At 36.8% G+C, this 25,956-nt stretch overlaps 1 protein-coding gene across 4 annotated transcripts; it reads right to left on the minus strand.

The window, feature by feature from the left end:
- Nucleotides 1–1,193: 1,193 nt before the first annotated feature.
- On the minus strand, nucleotides 1,194–25,956 carry LHX9 (LIM homeobox 9). 4 transcript variants are annotated; one of them, XM_051998708.1, is made up of 6 exons: nucleotides 25,789–25,956; nucleotides 19,826–19,944; nucleotides 17,411–17,613; nucleotides 15,969–16,324; nucleotides 9,215–9,417; nucleotides 7,661–7,935 (listed from the first exon to the last, which is right to left on the minus strand). In XM_051998708.1, exons 1-6 carry the CDS (start codon nucleotides 25,814–25,816, stop codon nucleotides 7,678–7,680), a joined length of 1,167 nt encoding a protein of 388 aa, XP_051854668.1. In that variant the 5' UTR covers nucleotides 25,817–25,956; the 3' UTR covers nucleotides 7,661–7,677. The 4 variants fall into 4 exon arrangements, with proteins under 4 accessions (XP_051854670.1, XP_051854668.1, XP_051854669.1 ...); XM_051998709.1 differs by lacking the exon at nucleotides 25,789–25,956 and adding an exon at nucleotides 20,245–20,574; XM_051998710.1 differs by lacking the exons at nucleotides 7,661–7,935; nucleotides 25,789–25,956 and adding an exon at nucleotides 1,194–4,916 and having other exon boundaries at nucleotides 19,826–20,569.

Genomic DNA, 25,956 nt, shown 5'->3' on the forward strand with positions numbered 1-25,956 from the left:
GAAAGCAGGAAAAAGTTTTTGGTTAACACAGAAAAACATTCCATCTAGGTTACTGACTTGCTCGGTTCAAAAAAATGAAATTGAAGGAGTTAAGAATCTTTTGAAAGATCAATTTTTCAACTTCATTAAAATTTTCTATTTCATGTTTTGGCAAGAAACCCAAAATCTACACACTAACAACAGATTTAAAAAGGCATCTAAATCACTCTCTAAAGTAGATCATCTCAAATGTATTTTTAAAAGCCCATACAATTTCTTTATTTGAAGAAAAATGATATAAAAGATTCTTTTCAGGTATATGTTAAGAGGAATATCTACCAGAATATCCCACCATGTAAAATGGGCTAGTTCCTCTCCCCTCTTAAAACCATAAAATTCTTGAGCTTTAATTGGCTCAGAGAACTAAAAGCTCTGACCGTTGACATCACTTCCTGGTCACTTAAATGTGAAAATCTTTGAGGAATTCCAAACTTTTTCTGATGTTTGTCTGGACAGACCACTCTGGGCAAGTCAAAGGCAAAGGAGTTGTGAACAGTAACCTTGCTGCATATCCTTGCTGTGTAGCTTTCTCCTATTATGACAAAGTGAATTTATTTTTGTCAATTTTGAGTGGTCTATGAGTGTCTTATTTAGTTCAGATATCAGACCTACACAACCAAAAGACTGGTCAGAGTCAAACCCTACCTACAAGATATTAGTATTTCTTCGGAGCATCTTTGTCAGCCAGATAAAATATTCTGAATATTTCTTCCATTAACTTACTCTTTTTTTCTTTTTAAAAAAAGAAGTCATGTATTTGTTCATAAAGCTCACACAACCCATCTCAAAATTGCAAAACACATCTAAACTTTTTTCACATTTCATAAAGGATATTTTACTTTTAAGAATCTAAATTAGCCAAATATAATATCCACTGATAAGAACTGTGAATGTAGAAGTAGAGGCTAATGATCCTTTAAAAGCTCTCTGTTGTCATGGAAGAAGGAAAAGAGTAGTAAACCATCATTAGAGTTGTTAAGGCAAAATAAAGTCAGTCTCACTCTGGAATTTCTTCATCTTTGTCAGTTTGTTACAATCATGAATTTAAATATCACTTTATGGTTAATATTTTCTGTTTCAGTGGGAAACTATAAAACAAAATATATTTTAACTAAGTTCATACATAAATATAAGGCAATGGAGACTAGAAAATCTTCTTTTACTTGCAGCAAATTTTATTTTCAAATAGCCAAAAAAAGGTATCCATTTATGGTTTTTAAGATAACTTTTAAGATCATGCAAGATGAAAACATAAATCCAAAGGGAAAAAAGAATCATTCCTGACAATTCTAAGATGTGAGGAGAAAGCACACTTAGATATACAGCAGGAATTTCCTAGAACAGATATCCAAACCTTTCATCTCTAGATGGCAAGCCATAGTAGTGTGAGATCAAGTATAAGGAAACATAAATTAAGAAGTTGGATTTGGGAAAATGTAGGGAAGATATGTATATTGGAGAAGGTTGATTACATAAAGAACTCCCCCCAGATGGGAAAATTGAGAAGCAATCATAAATAAGAATGAAGATTCACTTTGCAGAACAATTGAAAAGGAAATTCATTTATAGCAAACATAACACTAAATAAAAGTGAGTTATCAATACTTACACCATATTCACAGACTTTTCCTAGAATACCATGCACAATTCTGATCCTTTTGCTATGACAATATAGGAAAATGAAGCAAATATACCAGGGATAGGTAATCAAAATAATCCGTTACCTAAAAGTGACAACATTTGAAAAAATAAGTAACAACTAGAAAAACAAGAGAAATTAATGCCATTCTTCTAAAAGAAATGTCAATAGGAGAGCTGAATGAAATGCTTGAAAAGCAAAGACACAAAGAAAATAGTGCTTTATGCAGGACACTAGCAATAAAACAAAGATAGATGCGCAAAGTTTAAAAGATAAAAGCATGAAGTTTTATTTATTTGAAAAGATGGAAATTATTCCTAACAATTATGATAATAAAGTGGAAAGCCAAAAAAGTATGAATAAAATAATTGGCATATACTTCTAATTGCACACAAAGTATGCTGAAGTTTCTTATACTTGAGATAAATTTTAATTTCCTCTACTGATTCCTGGTGCTTAGAGATTTCTGGCTGTAAAATTTAAATGGTGTTGGATATTCCATTGAATAAAGAATCTCTCTACAAAAAAATTTTAATTTTATTTCATTGTCAAAATATTATTGTCAAGGTAAGTTATGGTGCCTAGCAAAGCAACATACCAGTAGTTACTTAATAAATGCATTTCCATTTCCATATTAATAGTACAATTACCCCTAATTCAAAAATTTAAAATAACCTCACTCCAAATATCCAATTCCTGCTCACAATTGGTGAATCAGAAAATTCATAATAGATATCTAGGTTTATACCCTAAACAGGAATATTGTGAAGAAAAAATGAGATATTTGTAAGATCTTTATTAAATGCTTTGAGCTCTTTGGAAGAAAGGTTATTTAAAAACATATTTTTAGCAAACTTTAAGTGACTTCCACTGAAGTCTGGATACAGTAAAAAAAAATCCTTTTTAGGCTATCAATTATCAAATTTTCAGAAATGCTTCGGACTTCCTATTGGCCTTTTCAAAAAATCATCTATTATTTTAGTAATTTAAAATATTAGTTAAAATCAAAGGGCTTAACTCAACCACTATTATTTCTAGTAATATTTAAGAAGTTCTTTCCCCACCCCCATCCAAGATTAACTTGACTAAAATTGACAAGATTATCCTCAGTTCTTTTTCCAAACTACAGTTTAGATGGAGTATGAAAACTTTCTGCACTGATCCCACTTCGGAAGTTCACATTCTTTCATTCTCACTCCAACAGAAGAAGTAAGTGGTTACCTAGACTCTTAAGAGCTGCTCTCTAACACAGAAAGCCACAATAGTCCTTCTAACTCTGAATCCTATGATTTGTATACATCCAACCTACTTAATTAGTTCTCCTTGCTTTTTGTAAAATGTGCCTGTTTAAAATTAATATTACATTGAGTTTTTTCCAGATGTTTTTTCAAATATTTTTAAAAATATGTCCTTTTTCTTTTAGTCCTCTCCCTCATTTCATTTACCAGACAAATGTTTAAACATCTATAGAATTTAAAAAGTTGCCACTAGTTCTAAATCTGTCACAGGTGAGTGACACAGGAGAAGAGTATCTCTGTAGAACAATAATTTAAATTAACTGAAATGAAATGTATTTTTAAATTATTTAAACAGCTATAGTTATGAACGAGATTTCATTCATTGAGGCATAAACATTCTAGTTACAGACAAAACCATCATGTTTCAAGTTCTCTCAGAATAATCTATATATCATGGTGTATTGCCTTCTTAAGAGTTTCTCTCTTTTTTTCTTTTCTTTTTCTTTCCTTTTTTTCTTTTTTGGTATTCAGAAGATGAAAGCATTTAAGAAAACATTCAAATACTGAGAATACATGTGAAATATTTAATGTCTGTCATAATTATTCATAAAAGTTACATCATTTACATAGGGTTCATTTGTATATAATAAAAATTTCATCTTAATGAAAAATTTCTGGAAAGTATTTTATATGTTAATTTGTTTAACATATGCTTTGGATATACAGCTAAATATGAATAGTTTTTAAAAAATTCTTTCTGCAAATACTCCTTCTAACAATTAAAAAACCTCATTACTAAATAATGGTTTATTTTTCCATTCATTTTTGCTTGTAAAATCATATGTAAATTGGACTGTGCAAAGATCAGATCCTTTCATAGTTCAGAATATATTTTTATATGTGAATAAATTTGTTCATTGCATAGTGAGCATGTAAACTTATCAAGAATCCATAAATTTTATCCTAATGTTCTAAAAAAAAAAATTGCTGACAATTTTACACATGCTACTCTTTTTCAGAGATTTGTTTTTCTTATTGTTGTTTGGGTTTCCTCTGTATTGTTTAAGTACATGTTTCAATTGTTATACAAGAAATGAAAGTAAGTCATGAAACACTAAAATCTAAGGAAATTGTTTTTACACTAAGCTACAATGATGCCTGTTGTTTTGGTTATTTGGTGTTTTTTTTTTCCTGTAGGCGTAACAAATTGGAAGTTTACCAGCCTGCCTTTTAAGACAGTGTCCAAAATATTCTAAATTAATTTCAACAGCTAGATTAGGTGTGTTTACATAAAGTTAACTATGTTTGCATCAAATAAAATGTTTATTCATGAAAGCTATTTATTATACAAGAAACATCAAAGAGAAGTCATCATACAGAAATGTACACTATAGGTGACAAATGTAAAAGTGCATGCAGATTTTTCGGCTTTTAAAAAAGAAATCATAAACAATAATGCTAAAATTACTTAGTTTTGTTCCCTATGCTCTTAAACGAGTGATAGCTTTTCTTTGAATTTACAAAAATGCCATTTAACAGATATGACTAGTACACATTAGCAAGCAGGTGGAATGAATGTATTTGGATTTTATTTTACAAGTATTTGTGCTTGACAAATGTGTTGTTGCTATATTTTTAGTTTTTTAAAGGAATAATTGTCTTCCAACATGGGTAGGGTATATTACTGCCAGGTTGCTCTGGTTTGCACACAGCTTATCTAACTTTTGCTTTAAACCACACAATTTTGTAAGCCTTCATTTGTGTTAGATGCCATAAAGAACATAAATTTTGTTAACATTCAGGAAATGACATTTAGGTCTCTCTCTCTCTCTCTTATTTTTTTTTGGCTCAATAGATTTTTAAATGTATGATTATCATAACCTAATGTCTTTGTCTTCACTGCAGTGGATTTCCGATCAAACTTTTCCCCTTCTTTTAATACTTTAGGGAATTTTCAAACGTCGGGATGTTTGGCTGTAATGCCCCAAGATTTGTTCTCCCTGAAAGAAATCATAGTGACAATTTATTAAACTACAGAGCAACCTGGCTTGTAGGGGTCTGCAATTTCTATTGGGGTTTACCATTATTCATTTGTGTTAAATATACCTAGCACTGAATCTTTATCATATTTAGGTGGTTTTTCATGCAATTACTTTAGCCACTATTTATCTGCATTTTTAGAATCTGAAACTGGTACTGTTGTATCAAATCAGTGGGGCTTTTTTATTATTATCCAAAAATGATTTTAAAAGGAATCTGGAATTACATTGCATCCCAGTGGCACACACAGTGAATAAGAACCAGGGATTGAAAAGCTAGAGACTAATTGTCAAATATTCATAAAATTTGTATTACCCTTTTAACATGATTCAGTCATAAATATTGGAAAGGAGGGAAACACACCAATTCAGGGAGACCTTAAATAAAACTGATGGGAAATAAAACTCTTTAGATTCAAGATGGTTTATTCACACAAATTTAATAGGATATATCACAATTGTTTGGTCCATAAATATTTAGGGGAAATAGTTTCTATACAATGTATTTCTCAATAAACAAAGAAACATGGACAATTTTGCTAGACCACTTACTGTACTATAAACACGAAGCTCAATATATAAGATTATTGAATTTATCAACTATATTTGAAAGAGTGCACAACTGCTTTCTATGACATGTTTGTCCCCTCTAACAGGATACACCATAAAAAGAGTTTCAGAAATAAGAGGTAAAACAGTACAAAACTAGTGAGGTGTCAAAAGGGCTTAAAACAGTTAATTTAACAAACAACACATATATCCTGATTTTTCACAAACTTACTTCCAAGTTATATCATAAGGCACATATTAGAACTGAGTTATGATTAGTCTACTTAATAAAGTAGATCTATAGTACCATATATTGTTCTGTCAAAGAACAAAATTTATATGTATCAATATTTTTACCTGTAAAAGTGTATTAATAAGATCTCAGCCTTACCAAGGTTGTTTGGTCTGGTTAGTGGTAAATGCCCATAATGTAATAGAAATAGGAAAAGTCAAGATTTAAGCTCCATATAAGATGATAACCATACTTGCTAAATATATAATGGCAATCACACCTTTCTTCTGTTACAGTGTTAACATCTCTTCCATCATCTTTTTTTTTATTTTTAAAAATAAGCTACTTTCTGTGCTAATTTTCTAAAAACCCTGAGCAAAAGTTACAATAATGCACTTTAATGTGGGCAGTGAACTGTCAATATGTAACCACACATTTATACAGCCAAAAGGACACCTTTAAATATATTAAATAGCCACCCTGACCACCAAAAGAGATTTATGGGGCCGAAAAAGTGGAGAATATGTGCAAAGTTATTCTTAACAATCCACTAAAGCAAGACATATATCTTGACTTTTTCTGAAAAAATTCACAATCTAATTGGTATTTAACTACAACAGAAGCATACAGATGAACATTCACCACTGCCCAGACCATTAAGATTTTCAGTTTAAATTAAAAAAGAAAAAAAAATGCTATTGTAAACTAGGAAATTATTTCAGATCAGCATCCACAAGGCTTCTGAGTTTATCTGCTTCAGAACAATTAGCTACAAATCCCAAATTTCAGAATACCTTTTTTAAAAAAACATATCTTCTTATACAAAAGTAAAATAAAGCAGAACAAACAAAAATATAATGTTGATGGAAACAATATCAATGTGCTGAAGTTTTAAAAGGTGGTTTTTGTTTTTGTTTTTGTTTTTGTCTTTTGTTTTTTTGTATGTGTGATGCCAGGAGCAATTGTATGGAAAATCTGAAGTAAATCAGAGTAGTAATGAATCAAATTAACTAAACCACTTTTCTAAACATCTTAATGAATTATATTTTGCTTATTTCCATTTTCCCTGAAAAAAGGAAAGTAACTTCTAGAGAATTACCTCAAAAACCATATACTTTTCGGTCATTGGAGACAAAAAGTATAGAACTTTAAAATTCTAGGTGGAATTTTATGGTAGGGAATGGATAGGGTAATATCTAGAATCTTAAATGAAATAATAAAAGAATCATTTTTGTTATTGTTGAATTATATGCCCATGGAAGGAAAATCCAATTTCCTAAGTAGATTTCCCCAATTAATCATAAATCATCTTGGAATTGGATGAGTTGGATGAGACTTCAACCATTGAACATTTACACTTTTTAAAATCATTTTGTAGTGTTTTTGTTTAATCATATTTTTCATTTGAACTTTTTGGTCCATGTGAGAAATCATAATCATCTAAATTTTCTTTTAAGTTGCAAAAATAAAAATGAATGTGAAGACTGCAAAATTCCAGAATCACATGTGTTTTTGCCATTCAGAAAACTCCATTTGGTGATAATTTATCTGATTCTTTTTAGCCTGGTTATTAAACTGGGAATTGGATTCTTTGCCGGTGATAATAAAGCTCATTTTTTCCGAGATTCTGGAAATAAGTAATATACAATTTTAAGAGGCACTTATTAGAATGAGTCAAAAACTTCCCTTACCTACTGAAAGACCTAATGACTTTTTTAAAATCCAAATACAGTTTGTAGACAAAGTATGTTCATTTTAAACGAGAGACATGACTGTAAACTCATTGGCCAAGTGGCTGCAGATGCTACACACCAAGCTGTTGTTTTTTCCCCAAAATATCTTGTGGGTTAAAAAAAAAGTCTTGTAAATAATAAAAATAATAATAATAATTAGAATAATAATAATAAAAAAGAAGAGGAAGAATTAAAAAAAAATCCAATGTTAGAAAAGGTTCGTTAAGGTAGTTTGTGAGGGGCTTCCGGATTCGTGGCTGTCCAAGTTAGAGGTCACGGATGTCACTACAGTGATAGTGGGATTGGTCAGGTCTGTTAAAGTGGTCGCAGTGCCGGGTGGAGAGAGAGCGCCGCTGTCTGCTGAGGGCGGTGCCGGGAGCGATGTGCCATCAGCTTTATCAACACCCCCATTCTCCTGCCGCAAAAGATTCCTTCTGAATTTGGCTCGTGCGTTTTGGAACCAAACCTGCAAACCAATCCCAATTGATTTCTTTACCGATGTTTGTTTTTGCTGGTTGTTTTTATTTTATTTTATTTTTTGATGTTTGTTTTTCCTTTAAAAAATGTTTTGTTTTGTATTGTCCTTTTTTAAAGAAGCTTTTTTTCCTCTTTTTCACTTATTTATTTTTTCAAATAAACTTAATATTAATGCTCTCTGTGCTAGGCTGCACATAACCCCCCAGCATGTCAACTGGAGCTGAAGTTAGGAAATAATTCAAATTAGGGGGTGGGAGTGGGGGAGTACACTATGCCCTTAGCTACTAGTCATTAAGAGGGCCTGATCTGAGTCTTTTGAAAGTAGGGAAGAATCATAATCATTGAAAATATCTAAAGGTGAACAGCAACATGGACGACAGTTAGTATTAACAGAGTTTCTGATTGCTGAGATCACCTCCACTTTAGACCTTTCACAGATTGAAAAACCTTTCTGTCCCATGGCCTCAGACGAACCCTGGTCAGCCAGACTGCAAATGCATGCTATTGGTGATGAGGCAGCCTAGGCGAGAAAAAAAGTGTCTGTCTCAGCACCTCCCATCACCCACTGCTGGAAAAAAGAATTCACAGTGGGACTATAATATCATCTTCCCACATGAAGAACCATACATTAAGGGAAAGGGGCATACGGCAGAGCTAATTATTTGGAGGGTTTTTTTTTTTCTTTCCACTGTTACTTGTTAGAAAAATTTGCTAGTTAGAAAGTGACAAAAAAAACTTGACAGAAAAAAAAAAAAAATCATACCTTACGCCCTGGGACGTGGCAAAGGGGGACCACCTGAATTTTGAAAACTGTATTGTATCAATCCTAATTTCCTGCCCTGTGACTAGAACTGCCAAGTTTTTGCTGAACTAAGTACTGCAATGACAATTCTCCAGAAGCCAATATTCTAAAGCCTCATAAAATACCTTTGTCTTTGATTTCTAACAATCACAGTGTCATTGCTATGTTAATTACCTGCTTCCTATATAAAAAAACAATATGGTAAACCCTGTATTCTCTATGGGACCTATCTCTATAAAACAAGGAAGAATTTGACTTCATTTTTTAAGTTTCCTGGGCTTCTCTTTGGGTAGCCTGCCATGTTCCCCCTCAAATCCTCAGCACACCCACTTTGGGATATAGCTAAATCAAACTAATGAGAAACAGTACCGACAATATCTGTATCACTCTAAGATGGGAAGATAACTACTTTTACTGACAGGGGGGAAGGGAAATTTTGACCCAGCCAGTGGTGGTGACTTCTTACCTGCAGAACTCTTTTGGTCAGGCCCGTTTTCTGGGCAAGCTGCTTGAGGTCCTTGGCGTCCGGGTTGTGGTTGATAGCAAAGTAGGATTTCATGGTCCGGAGCTGGTGGTGCTTGAAGGAGGTACGCATGCGCTTGGTCTTCTGGGACGGGGGATAAGGCTGCTGGTCTCTGTCCAAATGATCCGCCTCATTTTCATTACAACCTGGTGAAATAACAACGGAAAAACCGCTGAATTAAGAAAAGAAGGTGGAGCAGGAGGAACTGGCTTGTTTGTTTGACTCAAAGTAATTGTTTGAAAAAGGAATGGAAAGTAATAGATGGATTGAGACTGAAAGAAGCACTTTATTGGCAGAGTAAATTTTATTTTTTTTCTTTTCTAAAAAAAAAGAACCAACTTTCAAAGAATCAGAATCTGGTCTGTATTAGAACTTGACAACTACATTTGGCAAATTATGAGATAGTTTTCTTCTCTTAAATGAGAGAGTGATTATCTTATTGTGCTCCTGGATTCAGATGCTGACTGATGGGATACTACTTGTATGACCTTAATCCAGTCACTTAACCTTCCTCATTTGTAAAATGAGAGATAAAAACTGTATGGTTTGATTGCACATTATAAAATTTATATCAAAATACTTACCCTCTCAGAGAGGGAGGAAATGAGGTGGGGGGTTCATTTTTCTTAAAGTTAAAAATTGTCTTTATATGTTCTTGGGAAAAAATAAAATCCCATTTAATTCTTTTTTTTAACCCTATAGCCTCTGAAGATCCTGTCAGCTTTAGATATACGAACTAATGAGAAAATATATGACAAATTGAAGGACAAGTTAAAGCCTGCTCAGCTTCTTCCTTTTTTAAGCTTAGAGTCTTCAATCCACAGAAAAATAGCAAATAATAGAAAAGAGAGTAAATTTCTTTCACCTCTTCCATGTCAGATTTGAAAAACAGTAAATAGAAATTTGTAAATTTCTGATGTGGTTATAATTAGACTATTTTTGAGACAATGTGGACTTCTAGGTATAAATGGCTAAATTATGACTTTAATCATGCAGAGAAGAGGTGTTCCCTTCTCCATTGGAGTTACTTTAGTAAGCATTTCTGAGGGAGTATAATATTATTCTTACTTCTCTTTATTTGAATTTATGCCTGAAGCATCCCCCTAGCTTGCATTTCAGAGGGGTCAAGTAGCAGACTCAGATCTACTTCCTTTATGTGATAAATATGGGTAGGCCTAAAAAAAGTGTGCCTTTAGCTGGCCTTGGAGAGTATTTCCTTTTCACCATTGGATGTACACCAAATATCTCTTTAACACTAGAGATGCTTTAAAGAAGAGGAAGCCAGCCTAAAATTCATTATCTCACAGATATAAAGCTGCATAGACTTTAATAACCCGAGCTGGTCATTCATATGAAGAGTATGACTAGTAACAATGAATGCATCACTACATCTAATGCCACAGCTAACTTCAGAACAATAAGTATAAAAGACAATTTTTTTTAATCCTTAGCTCATCCTCAAATGTACGCCTATGTTCTTTGTTCAGTTCTAATAAAATTTCACTTAAAAAAATGAATCTGTGAATTTTAAAATTAGTTTCATTATGGGAATGAGGAAAAAACACAATTACCATCAATTAATATTAGCTCTTCATTATTGATCATTTAAATGTTGTCTACATGTCTATACTCAGATTTATTTTTCTAGTCTTGGAGAAACGTTGTATTTGATCATGACAAAGATAATGAAATGAAAAAGATTAAATATACTGAAAACTAACAAATAAGCAGCTACTCCTAAATAGTTCTAGCTATTTACAAAATGTTTTCTTTCTTAATATTTTCTTTAAGATATGCAAGATACTTGACAGGTCAAGTCCCAGCTAAAAAAACACCTTTTACAGAAAACCTTTCTTAGTCCCTTTATTTTTCATACCTTCCCTCTGTTGATTATTTCAATTTATCTTGTATACCTAATTTACTCTCTACTTAGATCATTTGTACAAAGTTGCTTGCAAGTTATCTCATCTACTAGATTATGTGCGTAAGAGCAGGGACTATCTTTTCCTTTCTTTGCTTCCCCAAAGCTTAGCACGATACCTGGCACATAGAAGATATTTAATAAATGTTTTTAACTGACCAACTGAGATCTGATTAGCTTTATTTTTAAAAAACAAAAATTAAATAAACTTGATATAGAGTTGATCATGTGTAGACATTTAAACATTGTACTGAGAGGCCTTAAACCTTGTCAGAAATTAGATTTTTCCTTGAGATAATGGACAATTTTCTTCTAATTTTAGAGTTTACTTTATTCAGATGTAGCCAATGATGTTTTATTGCAAGTTTATATAGTATAACATTTTCACATCATCAGAATGGTTAAATTGGCATCCAGAAACCAATTGTAAACCTATACTTAGCCCTGTAAAAACAATTTATGCTTCAGGATTTGAGTACAGAACTACCCACCAATATCAAAATGACCAGAGGAGTATAATTCATGTTTCAGAGTTTTCTCCGAAGAAAATTTATATGCCTAGCAGAAGTGGGTAATAAAACAAATGGTAAATTTTCTTGGATGACATGTTGGATAAGAAACACACTTGGAATAGAAATTTAATTTGATTTTTAGATACATACTCAACTTTGCATACCTTACTTTTTTATTTCTAGAAAATATATTGATAGAGTTGCTCTTAGATAAGGATATTATATATACATATATATATACATTCATGTATATATACATACACATAATTCCACAATCACTGTGCTTCAAATCACATTTCCACAAGAGAATATATATATATGATTGTTTAAAAAGTTTTTCTACTGCTGTACTTTTGTAACCTTTTTTTCTGATGAGTAGCATGAGATATATTTTAGTATATTAAACAAACTATGTAGTCCCTCTTATACATAAATGCTAGCTAGTGAATCAATTCATTGTTGAAAGTTATTTTATTTTATTAGAATCATTGACTTTGTATTCCTACCAAAATGCCATTATACAATTTAATATAGGAAGAATTTTCTACTAACATATTCTCTTAATTTAGTTGTCTTATTATATTTTTTTACTTTTGGGATTGAACCTTTGGTTTCATTCAAGGGGAAAAGTAGTGTCAAAATTCCCTCCCCCAATGAAGATCTGCAACTAGTCTGTAATTTATCATCTTACAGAATTGCCTGTGACACTAAGAGGCTAAATAACTTGGCAAGGTGACACAGCTAGCCTATTCCAGAGATAGCATTTGAACCTAGAGTCTCCCTGACTTCAGTACTAGTCCTCTATGAACTCCATCATGCTTCTTCTGTTTGTAGCAAATATATTAGGCGAACATTTATAATTAATTGTGTTTTCCTTAGTTTACCATATGTTATAATTTTTCATTTTGAATTATGAAACATATAAACTTTAAAAAAACATAAACTAGTAAGAAAAACTAAATAATTGTTATTTTACTTAGGAAAATGTGAAGGTTCTAAGTTTGTTGCTATTTTAAAATGGACAAGTTAAACCAGGTTGTGAGAAATATCCCCCTCTAAAGATACCACTAGGGGTCACTGCCACATTCATTTAATATTTGAAATAAGTGGAGAAGTTTGAAAGGTTAAGAAAAAAATGTAAAGGACTTGGGAAGGGCACTGTTTAATGATAGATTGCTAAAATAATTTCTATCTTCTTCTAAAGCAAAATAATGTTTTTCCAGACTCTGAATCTCACTACTACTTTCCTCATTTTTGAAAACTTGTCCTTAGAATCCTCCCCCAAAACCTTGAATTTCCTTCCCCAAAGTGGCTGCTTAGTTCGTTCTTAATTGTGGAAGTGGGTATAATTCAAATACGAATGTGCTTTGGAATGCACCTAGTATATTTCAAATACTAAATGACCTACATAAATGGCCTCGAATTTTGAAAAAGGCATTTATATGTTAAGTCTAAGAAACATTTGATCCATATATAAATATATATATAACAATATATGTGTGTATATATATATATATATATATATATATATATGTATATATATATAGGCAATTGCTCTTCACTGTACTCATATGTACTACTAAGTAGTAAGGTATACATGTTTATTTCTATATGTACATATATTCTTTACACATGTGTACAATATATCCATGTGTAAATTATACTTGTTTTCTTCTAATAATGTGCCACCTTATGTATAAATATTCTGCATATTAGAAAAGATGGCAGCCAATAAAAATCCAACGAAGACTAGAAATTTAATGAGGTAAAACTGTTAGACCATTTTATTTCCTGCTTAAGGAAATGCTTAACATGTTTTTAATTCTCTAGGGTTTCTTTTGCTCGTTTTAATGCCAGACACTGGCATTAGATTCGTAAACACTATTTTTAAAATAGTTTTGTGGCTCCTGATACTTATTCAAAGTACCACTTAAACCAGTTACTGAATTTTTGACATCACTGAACATTTCTTGACCCTTTTGTTTAACCTACTTTCTAGAAAAGAAAATCTTCTTCATCAGCAGGAGCCCCAAAGTGGTGCGAGGTCCTTTTCAATAGAATATCATTAGAAACCCTAGATCGAGGAATACAATAAAAATTGTATTCTTAACACATGCAATTTTAGAACTAAATAAAAAACTTTTTTTTTTTTTGGTCTTTCCCGAAGATGGTGGCACCATTGATTCCGACACTCGGTTTTGTTTTGTTTTGTTTTGTTTTGTTTTGTTTTGTTTTGTTTTGTTTTTTGAGGAGATCTTTCCCTAAATTGAAAATCAAATAACTGAATGACTCTTGTGAGTTTATTGGTTTGTTTGTTTGTTTTTAAAGGAACTTTGCATTGAGTTCTCCAGTTTTTCAAGCACTCTTGCTGACCCCACCCTACAGTCCCCTTGGAGGGATGGTTTGAGAATACAAAATCAGAATCGGGGAGCGAATCAAACAGAATTAATTAGGTTAAATAAACAAATGCAAAACTCTATTTGTAATTTGGCTAGGAATCCCCACTCTCTGGGCTTTTTATAGACTGCAGGGAATCTCTAGCTAGAAAAGATTCTTGTCTTTTTTTTTCTCCGTTTTTTTTTTCCTTTTCTCTTTTCCTAGAGACCAATTAGGGCCCCGGTGAGTGGCGAGGGATTCCGATGTCATCTTCCATTAATAAAGAACAATTAGTGCCCTGATTGCCCCGGCTCCGAAGGCCACGCATCAGAGGAGATGAAATAACCGCACTCGGTAATGCGGCCCTAGACCAAAAGCCCCTTAACGAGCCACTACAGGGGCAGGGGCACGGAAGGGCGGCCGCTCGGCTGGGGGTTGGCAAAACGAGGAACGGTATCCTGCTGCCCTCGGCGGAGAAGGATTAAGCAGGTCCTGGGGCAAGCTGGAGGATTCGGTCTTTTCCTTTTCTCTCCCTCCTCACTCCCATACCCCCAGATCTATTCAAAACTGCCCCAGCTTGAAAAAAAAACGAAGGACTAGCCTTTGAGAAACTCTCACCAACTCTGGACTTTTTGGGCCCCGGGGAGTGCAATGTGTCCAAAAGGGTGGCGTGTCATATTGTCTTCCCCACTCCAGACTTCTTAGGGGTTCCGATCCCCACACCCGAGAAATATGTGGCAAGAGTTAAGGACCGTTGCTAAAAAGCGCACCGACCTTTTCACTGAATTTGAGGAACCTGGGGTAGGGGCCTTCTTACTCTTATTCTTTAGGATTGAGAGCCGGAAAGGGGCGGGAGCAGGAGGGATATAAAGGTTAAGGCGAGCCAAGGGATCCCTTAGTAGCTTTAAAATGGGACTTGGGCTTTTTGAGACCTTCCTCAACAGTGCTTTTTGTGACTTAAAGGAGGAAAGCTCAGACCTGCTCTGCTTTCACCTCCAGCCACCCTGCTAATAGGAATTAGTTAATAGGCTTAGATAGGAGTGGGGGAGGGGGGTTGAAAGCAACCAACCTTCCCTGCCACCTCCGAGTTTGAGAGACCCAGACAGATAGGCAGACAAGTTAAGAAAAAGAGGAAAATTGTTGCCCTCAGAGAATAATAGAATTTTCCCGCCTCTAACTAGAGAGGCTTTCGCCTCACGTTGGGAACGAAGGATAAATCTCAGCTCTCAACTCCTGGAAGTCCTGCCCAGCAGCTAAACCAACGTGTCTTTCCACCCAGATTCAGCAAGGCCTACGTGACATTAATTTGTCAGTCATTCAGAGTGTGTTCGAACTGGTCGTTTAGCATATGTAACAAACTTATCTTTCTCTGACGTGATACCCAGCCAAAATCTTATTATTATAGCAAGTTTGGGTTTACTACAACTAAGGGCCACTTATCATCAGTTTAGGGCTAGCTAGTGATCTCAAACTCTGCTTTTTCAGACTTAAGGATGAAATCAAAACTTCTTTTCACAATGTTTAGAAAACCCTACACTAGAACTTGTGCCTGGCAACCCACAAACTGTCCCTGGTCTTTCCTCCAACTAAAGCTCCTGAAAGTAAATGGGCCACCATTGGTACCGGCCAACAGGGGATTGCTTTTGTCTCCCTGCAGTGGAGGTTGTAGTTGGTCCGTGTGCCTCTCTCTAGATAAGGTTTTTAATTTTTTCTTTTTTTGGGGGGGGGGGGGGAGAAGGAGGGAAAAGGAGACAAGGTGGAAATTAGGAAAGCTGAATTTAGAAAAATCAGTCCTAACCTAGTGACGTTCGCAGAGAGGAAGGAAACCCGAGGTTTTTCCTCAGGATGTAATTAAGCAAGGGGTAAACTATCGATGTCCTAGGCCCACCTGAGTTGTAATTGACGATGTCCACTCCGAGGGCAGGGCTTTTTCTTTTTCTGGGCCTCCCTTTCTGGACAGTGCCAGTGCCGTTGAAGTAAGGCAGTGCCAACCCGCCGCTCTTAGCCGCTAACTCAGTGTAGCTAAGCTGCGGGGGGTATTCTCCTTGTAAAAGGGTCTCAAAATGGGCCCGACAGTAAACCAGGTTATCCTTCATGCCAAAGTGATCGCCGGTGGTCAGAGTTTTGTTGCAGGTAGTGCAGGTGAAGCAGCTCAGGTGATAGACAGACTCCCTGGCTCTCATAACCATTTCGGAAGCCGAAATCCCAAGGTGGCAGCGGGCACATCTCTGCACGGAGAACCTTCTGAAAAGAAACATCAGAATGGGAGCATGAACTTAGAACAGGCAGAACCATGCCCCCCTCCCACCTCCGCCCCCCCCCGGATAGGGGGGAGGGGAATAAAAGACTGGGGCGGGGGGGGGGGGAGAAAGGGGGGAGGCAGCTGGGGCTGGTCTGCAGCTGTCTGACACCTTCCCAAAGGGCCCAAGGCAGCTTCTTAAGAGTCCAGGGACAAGTGAAATAAAAGAGTTTATTTTATATGTTTGAAACAAAGGATGAATACTTTGCAATTTTCCTTTCCTTTGAAAATTGACTAGACATGCAAGTGTATATTTTACAAATGTATATATATGTATGTATAAACATATATGCACACAGGTGTATTTGTGAATACACGCATTTTTAATGAAGACTCTCTTCCTTTCTTAGCTCTGCCTAAGATTTGAGTATGATCCTCTAGACAAACTTATATCCAGCTCTGTCCCAAAATAAGCAAAATAAAAACCGGGAAAAGTCCATTTTAAAAAGCACTTTCGATTTCTTTCCAACTATTGGGGCAAGTAGAAAAATTCAGTGACCTCTTTCCATAAAGAATTTCACTCTTGGTTGACTTAAAATGTGCCCCTTAGAGCTCTTTCTATTTTAATTTATAGGGTCCTCCCCAAGTCCTACAATATAGCAACCACCATGGATATTAATTCCGGTTAATAAATGTAAACCTTTCCTTCTTCGCAGGAAACGGAAAATAGGAGGAAAGGGAGAGAAAAACTCAAGTCTTTTTACCATAAAAATCTTGCTCTTAAACTTTACGTAGCTATTTCCAGGCCCCCTAATTTCCTAGAACAAATACAAGTCTTAAGAATTCTCTAGATCTAACAACTGAGATCTGAAATAATTATGCTTCTTAATGCTTATGTTTTCTGTGATGATAAAGACAGAAATGCTTGATATCTACAGAACCAACTGCAGTATCACCAAAGGACAAGCTTTTTGCTTCTAATTATATCAACAAATACACAGGTTGTGCATGGGGCATCTCTTTTTACCTTAGCTTTGTGCAAAATCGGGGTGTCTATAGCCTTGGGTAGAAAAATTTGTCTGAATGAATACCTGTAGTAATCCTCCTTGCAGTAAATGCTGCCATCCTTGGCAAAACAAGTGAGCTCTGACTCCAAAGCCAGTTTACATTCACAGCACTTAAGACACCTCAGGTGCCATTGTTTGTCAACGGCCAGCAGGTAATATCTATCAGAGATCTTCCCTCCACAACCAGCACACAAAGCAGGCTTTTCGGGGCTCATAGGGGGCATACTCTGAAAAAAAAAAAAAGAAATAAACCAACAACAACCACAGAAGAGATGGGTTAAGAAAGAAACAGGAAAGGTAAGCATTGCACTGGAAGGTTAAAGTCTTGGCAAGATGGATCAAAATTGGTCAATTGAAGCAAAGAGAATTTTCCAGAATCCAATACTTCCTTGAGGTCGTTCAGAATACTGCGAATTCTCTGGCATAAAAGAAAAAGCAGCATCTAATTTGGTAAACATGGAACTTTAGTGTTTGTTTCATTCAACACCATTCCCTCCATCTGTCTTTTTGTCTGTATCCTGGACTGCAAAATATATGAAACTATGGAAACCTACTCCCAGACAACAGGCTACCAGTCAAAAGGCCGACATAGGGAAAGTACTGGGAGTTTATTAACAGCAGTCTGGAGGAAACTGCAGAATTAGCCTAATTGAAACCTAAAGTGTCCTTTTTTGGAATGGGCAAAAAGAAACTAGGGAGATTTGTTAACTGTACTCCTGGTATACAAAGAGTTAGATCAAGGCAAAGACTTGATTTTATTGTTAGGTTACATTTTCAATGATATCACAATTATATTTCTAAATCTTACTAGACACAGGACCAACCAAAGCAGAAGAAAACTCTTATGTTATTCCTATGCCTGTGCTCTCAGTTTAGCAGATAATAAATTTCTACAAAATTTGACAGATCCTGAGTGTCATAACTTTGCAAAGTAGACTATAAGGTTTCTATCTGATAAGTTAATAGAGTACATATATTATACTCGAAGTATCCCAAATGAACTAATGCAGTTTTAAGTTATACTAAGACTTTGGGGACACCCAATATACAAACATACATTTGTATAATGTTCATTGTTCACATGTAAATACATGCAGATACATATTTTACAATGAAATTCGTGGTCTAGCATCAGTTCCGCTTCTTGTGTTCAGTTGTACCTGACCAAGGCGATGGCAGTCATGGATTGGGCAGAATCCCATCATTAACAGACTCAAGTTCGACCAGAAGTTCAGGTTTTGTGTTAAAAAAAAAAAAAAAAAAAAAAACAGAGAAATGCCAAAGCCATCTGTTAGATATTTTCCTCAACAGGAGAGAAATGTTTTGTTCTACCACTGACGCCCCTCCTTTCACTGAATTGCAAAACCTAAAGAGAGTCTTCGTGTTCACAACGTCGTAGGATGTGCCCAGACGTTAAAATTACACAGAAGTCCTTTTAGCAGAACAAAACAAAACCAAAAAAAAAAAAATCGCTAAAGTGTTTTTTGGTTTGTTTTTTTGTTTGTTTGTTTGTTTGGCTTTTTGGGGGGGCACTACTTTTATAATTTCCTGTGTGTTATCTGTAGGAGATATGCAAGTAGGAGAAAAATATATGTATCTCCCTTTCCTGAAATCATTTCCCGAGTGTCCTGGCTATTTCCCCCCTCCCCCATTTTAAGTTGTAAACATTTTCGGCATGGAAAGGTGTCTAAAATAAAAATAGATGGATCTCTCTTGATTTGATTTTGTTAAAAAATCTTAACGAGGATTACTTTCATAACTGATCTCTCCCGAATTCTTCACCTGCCTCCACTAAGGGGGCTCGAGGTGAAAAGTCGAGATACCTTGAAATGCCTCTTGTGCAGTGAATTCAGAATGAAGTAGCGAAGGACATGGGGACCACGGACTTCGCTTCTTTCTATTCATCCCCCCATTCCTTCAAGTGTCATGTGTAACCCTCGAGGGAAAGCCAAGGAGATTCCTTCCTTGTTAAAGGACTGAAAACTGAGAGTCAAGAGTTGGAAACAGCCTCAGAACCCAATCTGTCTGGAAGCTCTTGGTCGGTTTCTTAAAAGTCTGCCCAGGAACAACCGAGAAGTTTAGAACCAGTTTGCCCGGAGTTTGCATAGAGAATAGGGACTTCCACCCACTCTAGTTCTTAAAAGCCAGCCACTGCTCCAAGGTTATCTCTCCATCCCAAATCCCGGGCAGAGAGATCCGTTATTTCTCGCACATTTTAAGTAAGCAAAACAGTCTGAAAACCCAAGAGCCTACGGCAGAGTAGTCGTCCCTCTCGATCCCCAACACACACACACACACACACACACACACACACACACACACACACGTTCCTCGCTTTACAACCTCAGTGAGGAAAGAGGTGGAGGTTGTGGGACATCTCTTCAGTCAAGTAGAATTGGGAAAGAAATGTGCCCGGGCAAAGTGCCGCGGGTTTCTTACCGCTTCTCTGCCATTCATCTGCCCTCCTTTGGCCAGGCGGGACTCCGTCTTAGATCTCCGCTCCATCTCTTCCATGATCCCTTGGATATGGCCCCCGGAGATTCCGTGGAAAAGCATGGCTGGGGGACGGAAAGGACAAGTATTTTCTTCGGCTCGGCACCCCACTATTTCCATATACAGACACCCCAGAGTCTCAGATCATCCAAAAGAAAAAAAAAGTCTACACCGTAGACAGTCACTGAGTGGGGGGTAGTGGATTAGGGGAGAAGAAGACGGAGAAAGAAAGAAGAGAGGAGAGAGAAATTGCAAAACCAACTTCTTGAAGGAAAAAAAAAAAGCACCAATAGCTTCTGGAGGAGATGTGCGGAAAACAAACAAACAAGGGGGTGGGAAAAGAAGGAGAAGAAGGCGAATCTTACTGCTCTGGAGAGATCGGATTACTAATGGGAAACAACTGGAACGGGGGGAGAAAAAAAATCTGGTGGAGACAGAAAATAGTTTTGAACACAAAGAAAGAAAAAGAAATGCTATTTTCAGCCGTCCCTGGATGCTTTAAAGTTCCCAGTGCCTGTAGGTTGGATTTGGGACTGCTGCTTTCCGGAGCTGTGTCCAATTTGTTAAGAGACTAAAGCCAGCCCATTTTTGATAATTTAGTAGGAGGAGTTCTCTCCCTTGAGCTGCCACTGATTTTTATTCAGACAACAAAGACCTGTCATACTCCTCTCAACCCCCTAGTGATCGGCCAGCAGTGACAAACATTACAATGGGGGGAGGAGGGAGGCAAGAAAAAGGGGAGGGGGACATTTTATGCAAGCCCCCTCCCCGTCTCCGCGTACACACACATCCCCTCCCCTACATACACATGCATACACACCCCCTCCCGGATGGATTCGCGCGCACGCACACACACATACACCCACCCTGGCGCACACGCTTACACACACACGCCTTCCCCTCCAGATACACACTCCCAACGGTTCCCAGCGGTCATGTTTTAAAGGCAAAAGGCAATGCTTATTGTCTTAGTCTGGGCTCAGGAAATGCAAAGCGGGTTCTAGGTCAAGACTAGAGCCTGGCCAAGAGAAGAGACAAACTATCTTAACTGCACAAACTTTGTCGGACGCCGTAGTTTGGGGCTCTGATCTTAAATCTTTCTGGTCTGCATCAATTACCGAAAACAGACACCGAGCTCAGTAAATTAAAGGTGTAGTTTCCTTTTTTTTTTTTTCCTCCTTTCCTATCAAAGAAGTATTTCTAATAAAGAGGTTTTCTTTCTTCGCTTTCTCCAGGGTTTGAAAAGTGTTATTTGAGGAGCTGATTAAATAAATTGACTTTTGTTTCTGTTGGTAGAATGTTTTAATCCTCAGATAAAGGAGTGTGTGTTTGTGTTTGTGTGTGTGTGCTTTTGCATATGCAAATCTAATGTGTAGTTTCGGAATTTTATTCCCAACTCCAAGTGAATGGCAGTTTTAAAGACAATTTCTCGTAACTTTTAAATTTTGTTCGAAACTTGCCAATAAGGACCACAAATTCCTATCAGTCACGATTCCTGTTTACCCAACAGGTAAGAAGTCAAATCAATTATAGACTCGACCACTATAGACGTTGCACATTCTCTCGTAGACTTCAGGGGTGAGAAGGTTTCAAGAGCAGGCAAATGTAGGGGGAAGGAAAGGAAGGCGGGATAAGGCACTCGAGCTAAGAATGACAAGAGATTAAATTGTTCGCGTAACCGAAAGCCCTTTAACAATTTCCTCCAGTCAAAAGTATCTGACCACATCAGGGTGTTATAGGTTGATTCTATCATTCAATACCACCACCTACCCCATGGAAATCTGGTGGATTTCCCAAGTTAGAAAGCTAGACAAGAGACTAGTAAATCCAGGCTAAAGATAACGATTCATCGATTACTCCTCTCATTTCCTTCCTATTTTCCTTCCTTCCCCACGTCCTGCTTTTTTTTTTTTTTTCACAGCGCTCTCCTTTCCGTGCCTTTCACTGAAACAGCTGCCGGCTGTTTCCTGACACCTCAATCCCTCCAGAAGGATCTTCCTGGAGGCAGAGCTGCTCCCCTAGTCCGTAGGGATTTCTCCACTAAACCCAACCCAGTCGTGAAAAAAACACCAGGCGGGGCCCCGTTTCCTTTCCCCAGCATCACAATCACTTCTCCTGAGGGGTTGCTGGAGTCACCTCTTCCATGAAACCCAAGATGCATTCGGCTTTCTCCCAGCTCTTTCTCTGAGAGTCAAAATTAATGTTATTTGCAGATCGGCTGTTGTTACATTCCTCCGCGTGCCAGAATGCAGCTCATAAAACACCATTTCACACAAAAATGAAGTCAACCAAGTGAAATAAGCCGAAGATTCGCCCCCCCCCCTTTCTGTTGGCACACTAGACCCTGGACAGCAGGGCTGCTATTTACTGTAAGTAATGTAATTAGCCCTTTTGGATGAAAATCAATGTGCTTTAAGCACACACGCGCACAACAAAACACCAAGGGCTTCTCAGAATGAAGTTTGGGAGAGACAGTTGCTTTTTCACCAAAGGTCCTTTCACATAGAAGGAAGTTTTCCGTTAGAGGAGTTAATATCTAAGACTTTTGAAAAGGAAAAGGAGGTTTCTCCTTAGGAGGAAAGAAAACTTGTCAATTAGCACAAATCGTCCCTGGAAATTTAATCCGGGTAGATGGTTTGCAGTTTTCTTAATGATCTCCCTTCCCCACTCCCAGAAAAGAAAGTTTGAAATGATGTGTGTCCGTTTCATACAACAACATCAACACGACATTATTCTGGGCCTTAGTTTCCTCACCTAAAAAATGATGTTGTGGAATAAGAAATGGCCCTTCTACTTTATGATTCTACCAAGATTTTCATTTCAAAATTTGGAATTTCGTAGGATGGGGTTGTGAGACGCTCGGTTGAGAGAAGACAGGAATTAAAAATTATAAAAAAGTGCTCCCTGTCTCTAAACTGGCAAAGCATGATCTAACTCTCTTGGGGGTGAGACCTTAGTTCTGAGTGTCTTTTCATATTAAAATTCAGGTTACAATTCTCTCTCCCATCATCTCTGTTCCTGCTGCCTTTGCCTCCTTCAATGTCTCATATTGAGGACTCTGCCTTGTCAAGTCCAGGAGGCCCCGAGAAACTCGAACTTTGCTTACACGTTTAGTTCCTATTCTGTTTGGTCTTAGGTTCCTCTTGTCTTTGTTAGTTTCACTCTAAATCGCTCTCAGCACAATCCCGGCCTTGCTCAGTGCCTCCTGATTCATATAAAGAGGAAGTCTTTAGGACGCTCCCCGTGGAGCAAGAGACCGTTCAGAAAGCCGAGTTTTAGAAGTCCATGAGTCTTGCATTGTGCCCTTAGGCGTACCGACTTCCATACAGGAAAAGCTAATTTCATTTGGAAACTAGAGGGGGCTAAGAACAATTCAACTCACCTTCCTTTCCGACGTAGGAAGAGGAGTGGTCTCAAGTCCCTGGGCAATCAGGCTCAAAGAAAAAATAATTTTAAAAAAAGAATAAAAATAAAAGGACCTTCTTTATGTTCTTTATGATTCCATTGGCTCTGTACTTCCTCACTCTTTAATTTGAAAGTAGCCTCTTCCAGCCACAGGAGTTTCTGGTACTAACCGAAGAAAGCATCCAATAGTCTACCTACTCTAACCCATTTTGTGTTGACTCCAGAATAAATTGCCTGGAAGTGCCTATAAAAAGTTGAAATATTTACTCTTCCCCTTTTCTTGCCCCTGCACCCTGCACCCCCATTCTTTAAACTAATAGTCTCCGCCTTGGTTAATGCAATCTGCAGGTGCAGGGAAGCGGTTTACTCCATCCAAGGACTTTGAGAAAAGGTACTTAGCGTCCTTCCCTATCTTAACTCAGTGACAGTTTTAGGAATAATTGGACAGATCGCACAAGTCAACTCAGAAGCGACTAAATCCCTTAAATTGGGCACACTTAATTAATTATAGCCTCCTTTCTTTCTGCTCCACCAGTCATTCTTATGCTACTGTTGCCAATGCTGCTGTTGGCTCGGAGAAGACCAGCATTTCCTTAGGTTAGGGATTATAAACATTGGAAAGATCCAAAATAAAAAGTCTAGAGTTGCTTGAGCAATATTCGGATGAGTCTTCTAGAGTTCTCCAAGAGAACCTTAGTACACCAAGGTAAAGTTGTCGCCCTAGAATGTCCTTACCTTATATCAGTGGCAAAACAAAATATTTGATTAGGAAAGAAACTCACTCTTAACAAACACAAATCAAATGACTGCAAACAAATCAGCTGATTTGTCAATCAACATGTTTGTTGGATAAAATCTAAAGGTAGAGTCTCTTTCCCTGGGGCAATAAACAAAATTTCACAAACCCAAATTTTCTACTTTAATTCCACCATTAGATAGGGCTGGATTTTCCCTTCCCCTCAAAATGTAGACATTTTTGCTACTTACTACAAAGATGGGAATTGTGAGATTTTATAGAGCCATCTAAAGTAGTCAAATGTTTTGTGAGCCATTCAGAACATTGCAGGTCAAAACCCCCCTCCCCTACCTTTTTTCCCCCTCAGTTCCATCAAAACCTAGCTGTCTTTTCTAGTTTAATAAACAAACGATTATTAACTGCCTCTATTGTGCTAAATGTTGGCAAATGATGAAAACCTCATAGTCTTCAATGACAACTATCTAATCTGGAAACAACTTGGGACCTTTGACAACGCCCTAAGAACCAAAGTGAATCTTTGTTGGGTGAGGTTTCTTAATGGTGACTGGTATCCCTACAAGTCATGTAATACTGGACAACAATTGTCCCAATTGAAGAGGGATGATTGAACATGACCCTCAGCAACTCTGTAACACATATTTTTTTAGGGTGGGAATTTCAGGACAGAGTGAAAAGAGGATGAGAAGTGAGAGGTGAGAACACACTCTGCCTTTGTCATAAATAGTCAGTCTCCCACCAGGAGCCAAGCCACAGTTCAGTCTCATGTCTAAGGCAACTTCATGACCAACTTCCCTCAGAACTCAGAAGCATTGTTCTTTGAGCTGGAAAGGTCAGCACCTCTCCCCTCTGCAACACACACCCATCTCCCCATCAAATCTTTTACTGGTTGGGGAGGAATTTTAATTTCTTCTAAACCCCTTCTCTCCTAAAGCCCCTTAAGTTCTCTAGTATAGGGTAGATGCTGAAGATAGAAAAATACTTTCAAAAACTAAAACTCCTTTACTAGTGAGTGTTCCCATATATTCATACCAAATCACATCTCAAATCATCAACGATGTGAGTATAAAGTATTGGTTCTCATAAGAGATGAGGGAAAAATAAGAATTTGCCTTGCTACTTTACTGAATAAAAACATATCAAACTGATAGTATTTCTCAAAATTTTAGATGAATCACCATATTACTTAAATTGAGCTTGTAATCAAGGTATATTCAGTGCCAGAAACTATCTCTTGTTTCCTATAGGTTTTTCATCAGGTAATGTCATTTTCCACCAGCTCTCTCTGCCTCTTTCATTCCAGTGACTATATGCTCATTCGGACAGGGATGAAATCCTCCCTTACAATAGATTAAGATATCTATTCTGTCGATCCAATTCCTTCGACTGTGCCCTGCACCGAGAACTATACCCTGGAGAAGTGCAAAGACATTCACAGGAAAGGGAAGAAAGCATACACAAGGACATGAGAAGAAAACTAAATGGGGGAAAGAGAGGGAATCCCATTCTGTATATCCATAACCCTGTTTCTTTCTCATTGTAAAGTTAATGAGTAGTTAAGAATAAAAATTAAATACATGCAGATTCATCCCCCCACTATCACGCAGGAGAGCAGAAACACACGGACAAAATCACAAATTCATGACACAGACACAAATATACAGATATAAGTGCAATCGCGGAGTTTGGGAGGCAGGGTGGGGAAGGAAGAACATAAAGAAAAAGAGAAAGGGTGTAGTGTATAACTGACCTGCCTCTAGAGTGGTGCCGTTCAGCATCCTTAAGGCTTAATTTTATCTCAACTTTAATGGTACTTGCCCGCCACTGTAATTAAAAGCAGCGCGTTAGATTCCCATTCAGATCAGATCACAGTGTTTCCTAAGCAGCACGGTCTTTGGTTAAACAAGGTTAGAGACTA

The sequence above is a fragment of the Antechinus flavipes genome, chromosome 4, assembly GCF_016432865.1.
Source record: "Antechinus flavipes isolate AdamAnt ecotype Samford, QLD, Australia chromosome 4, AdamAnt_v2, whole genome shotgun sequence".
Classification (NCBI taxonomy): domain Eukaryota; kingdom Metazoa; phylum Chordata; class Mammalia; order Dasyuromorphia; family Dasyuridae; genus Antechinus; species Antechinus flavipes.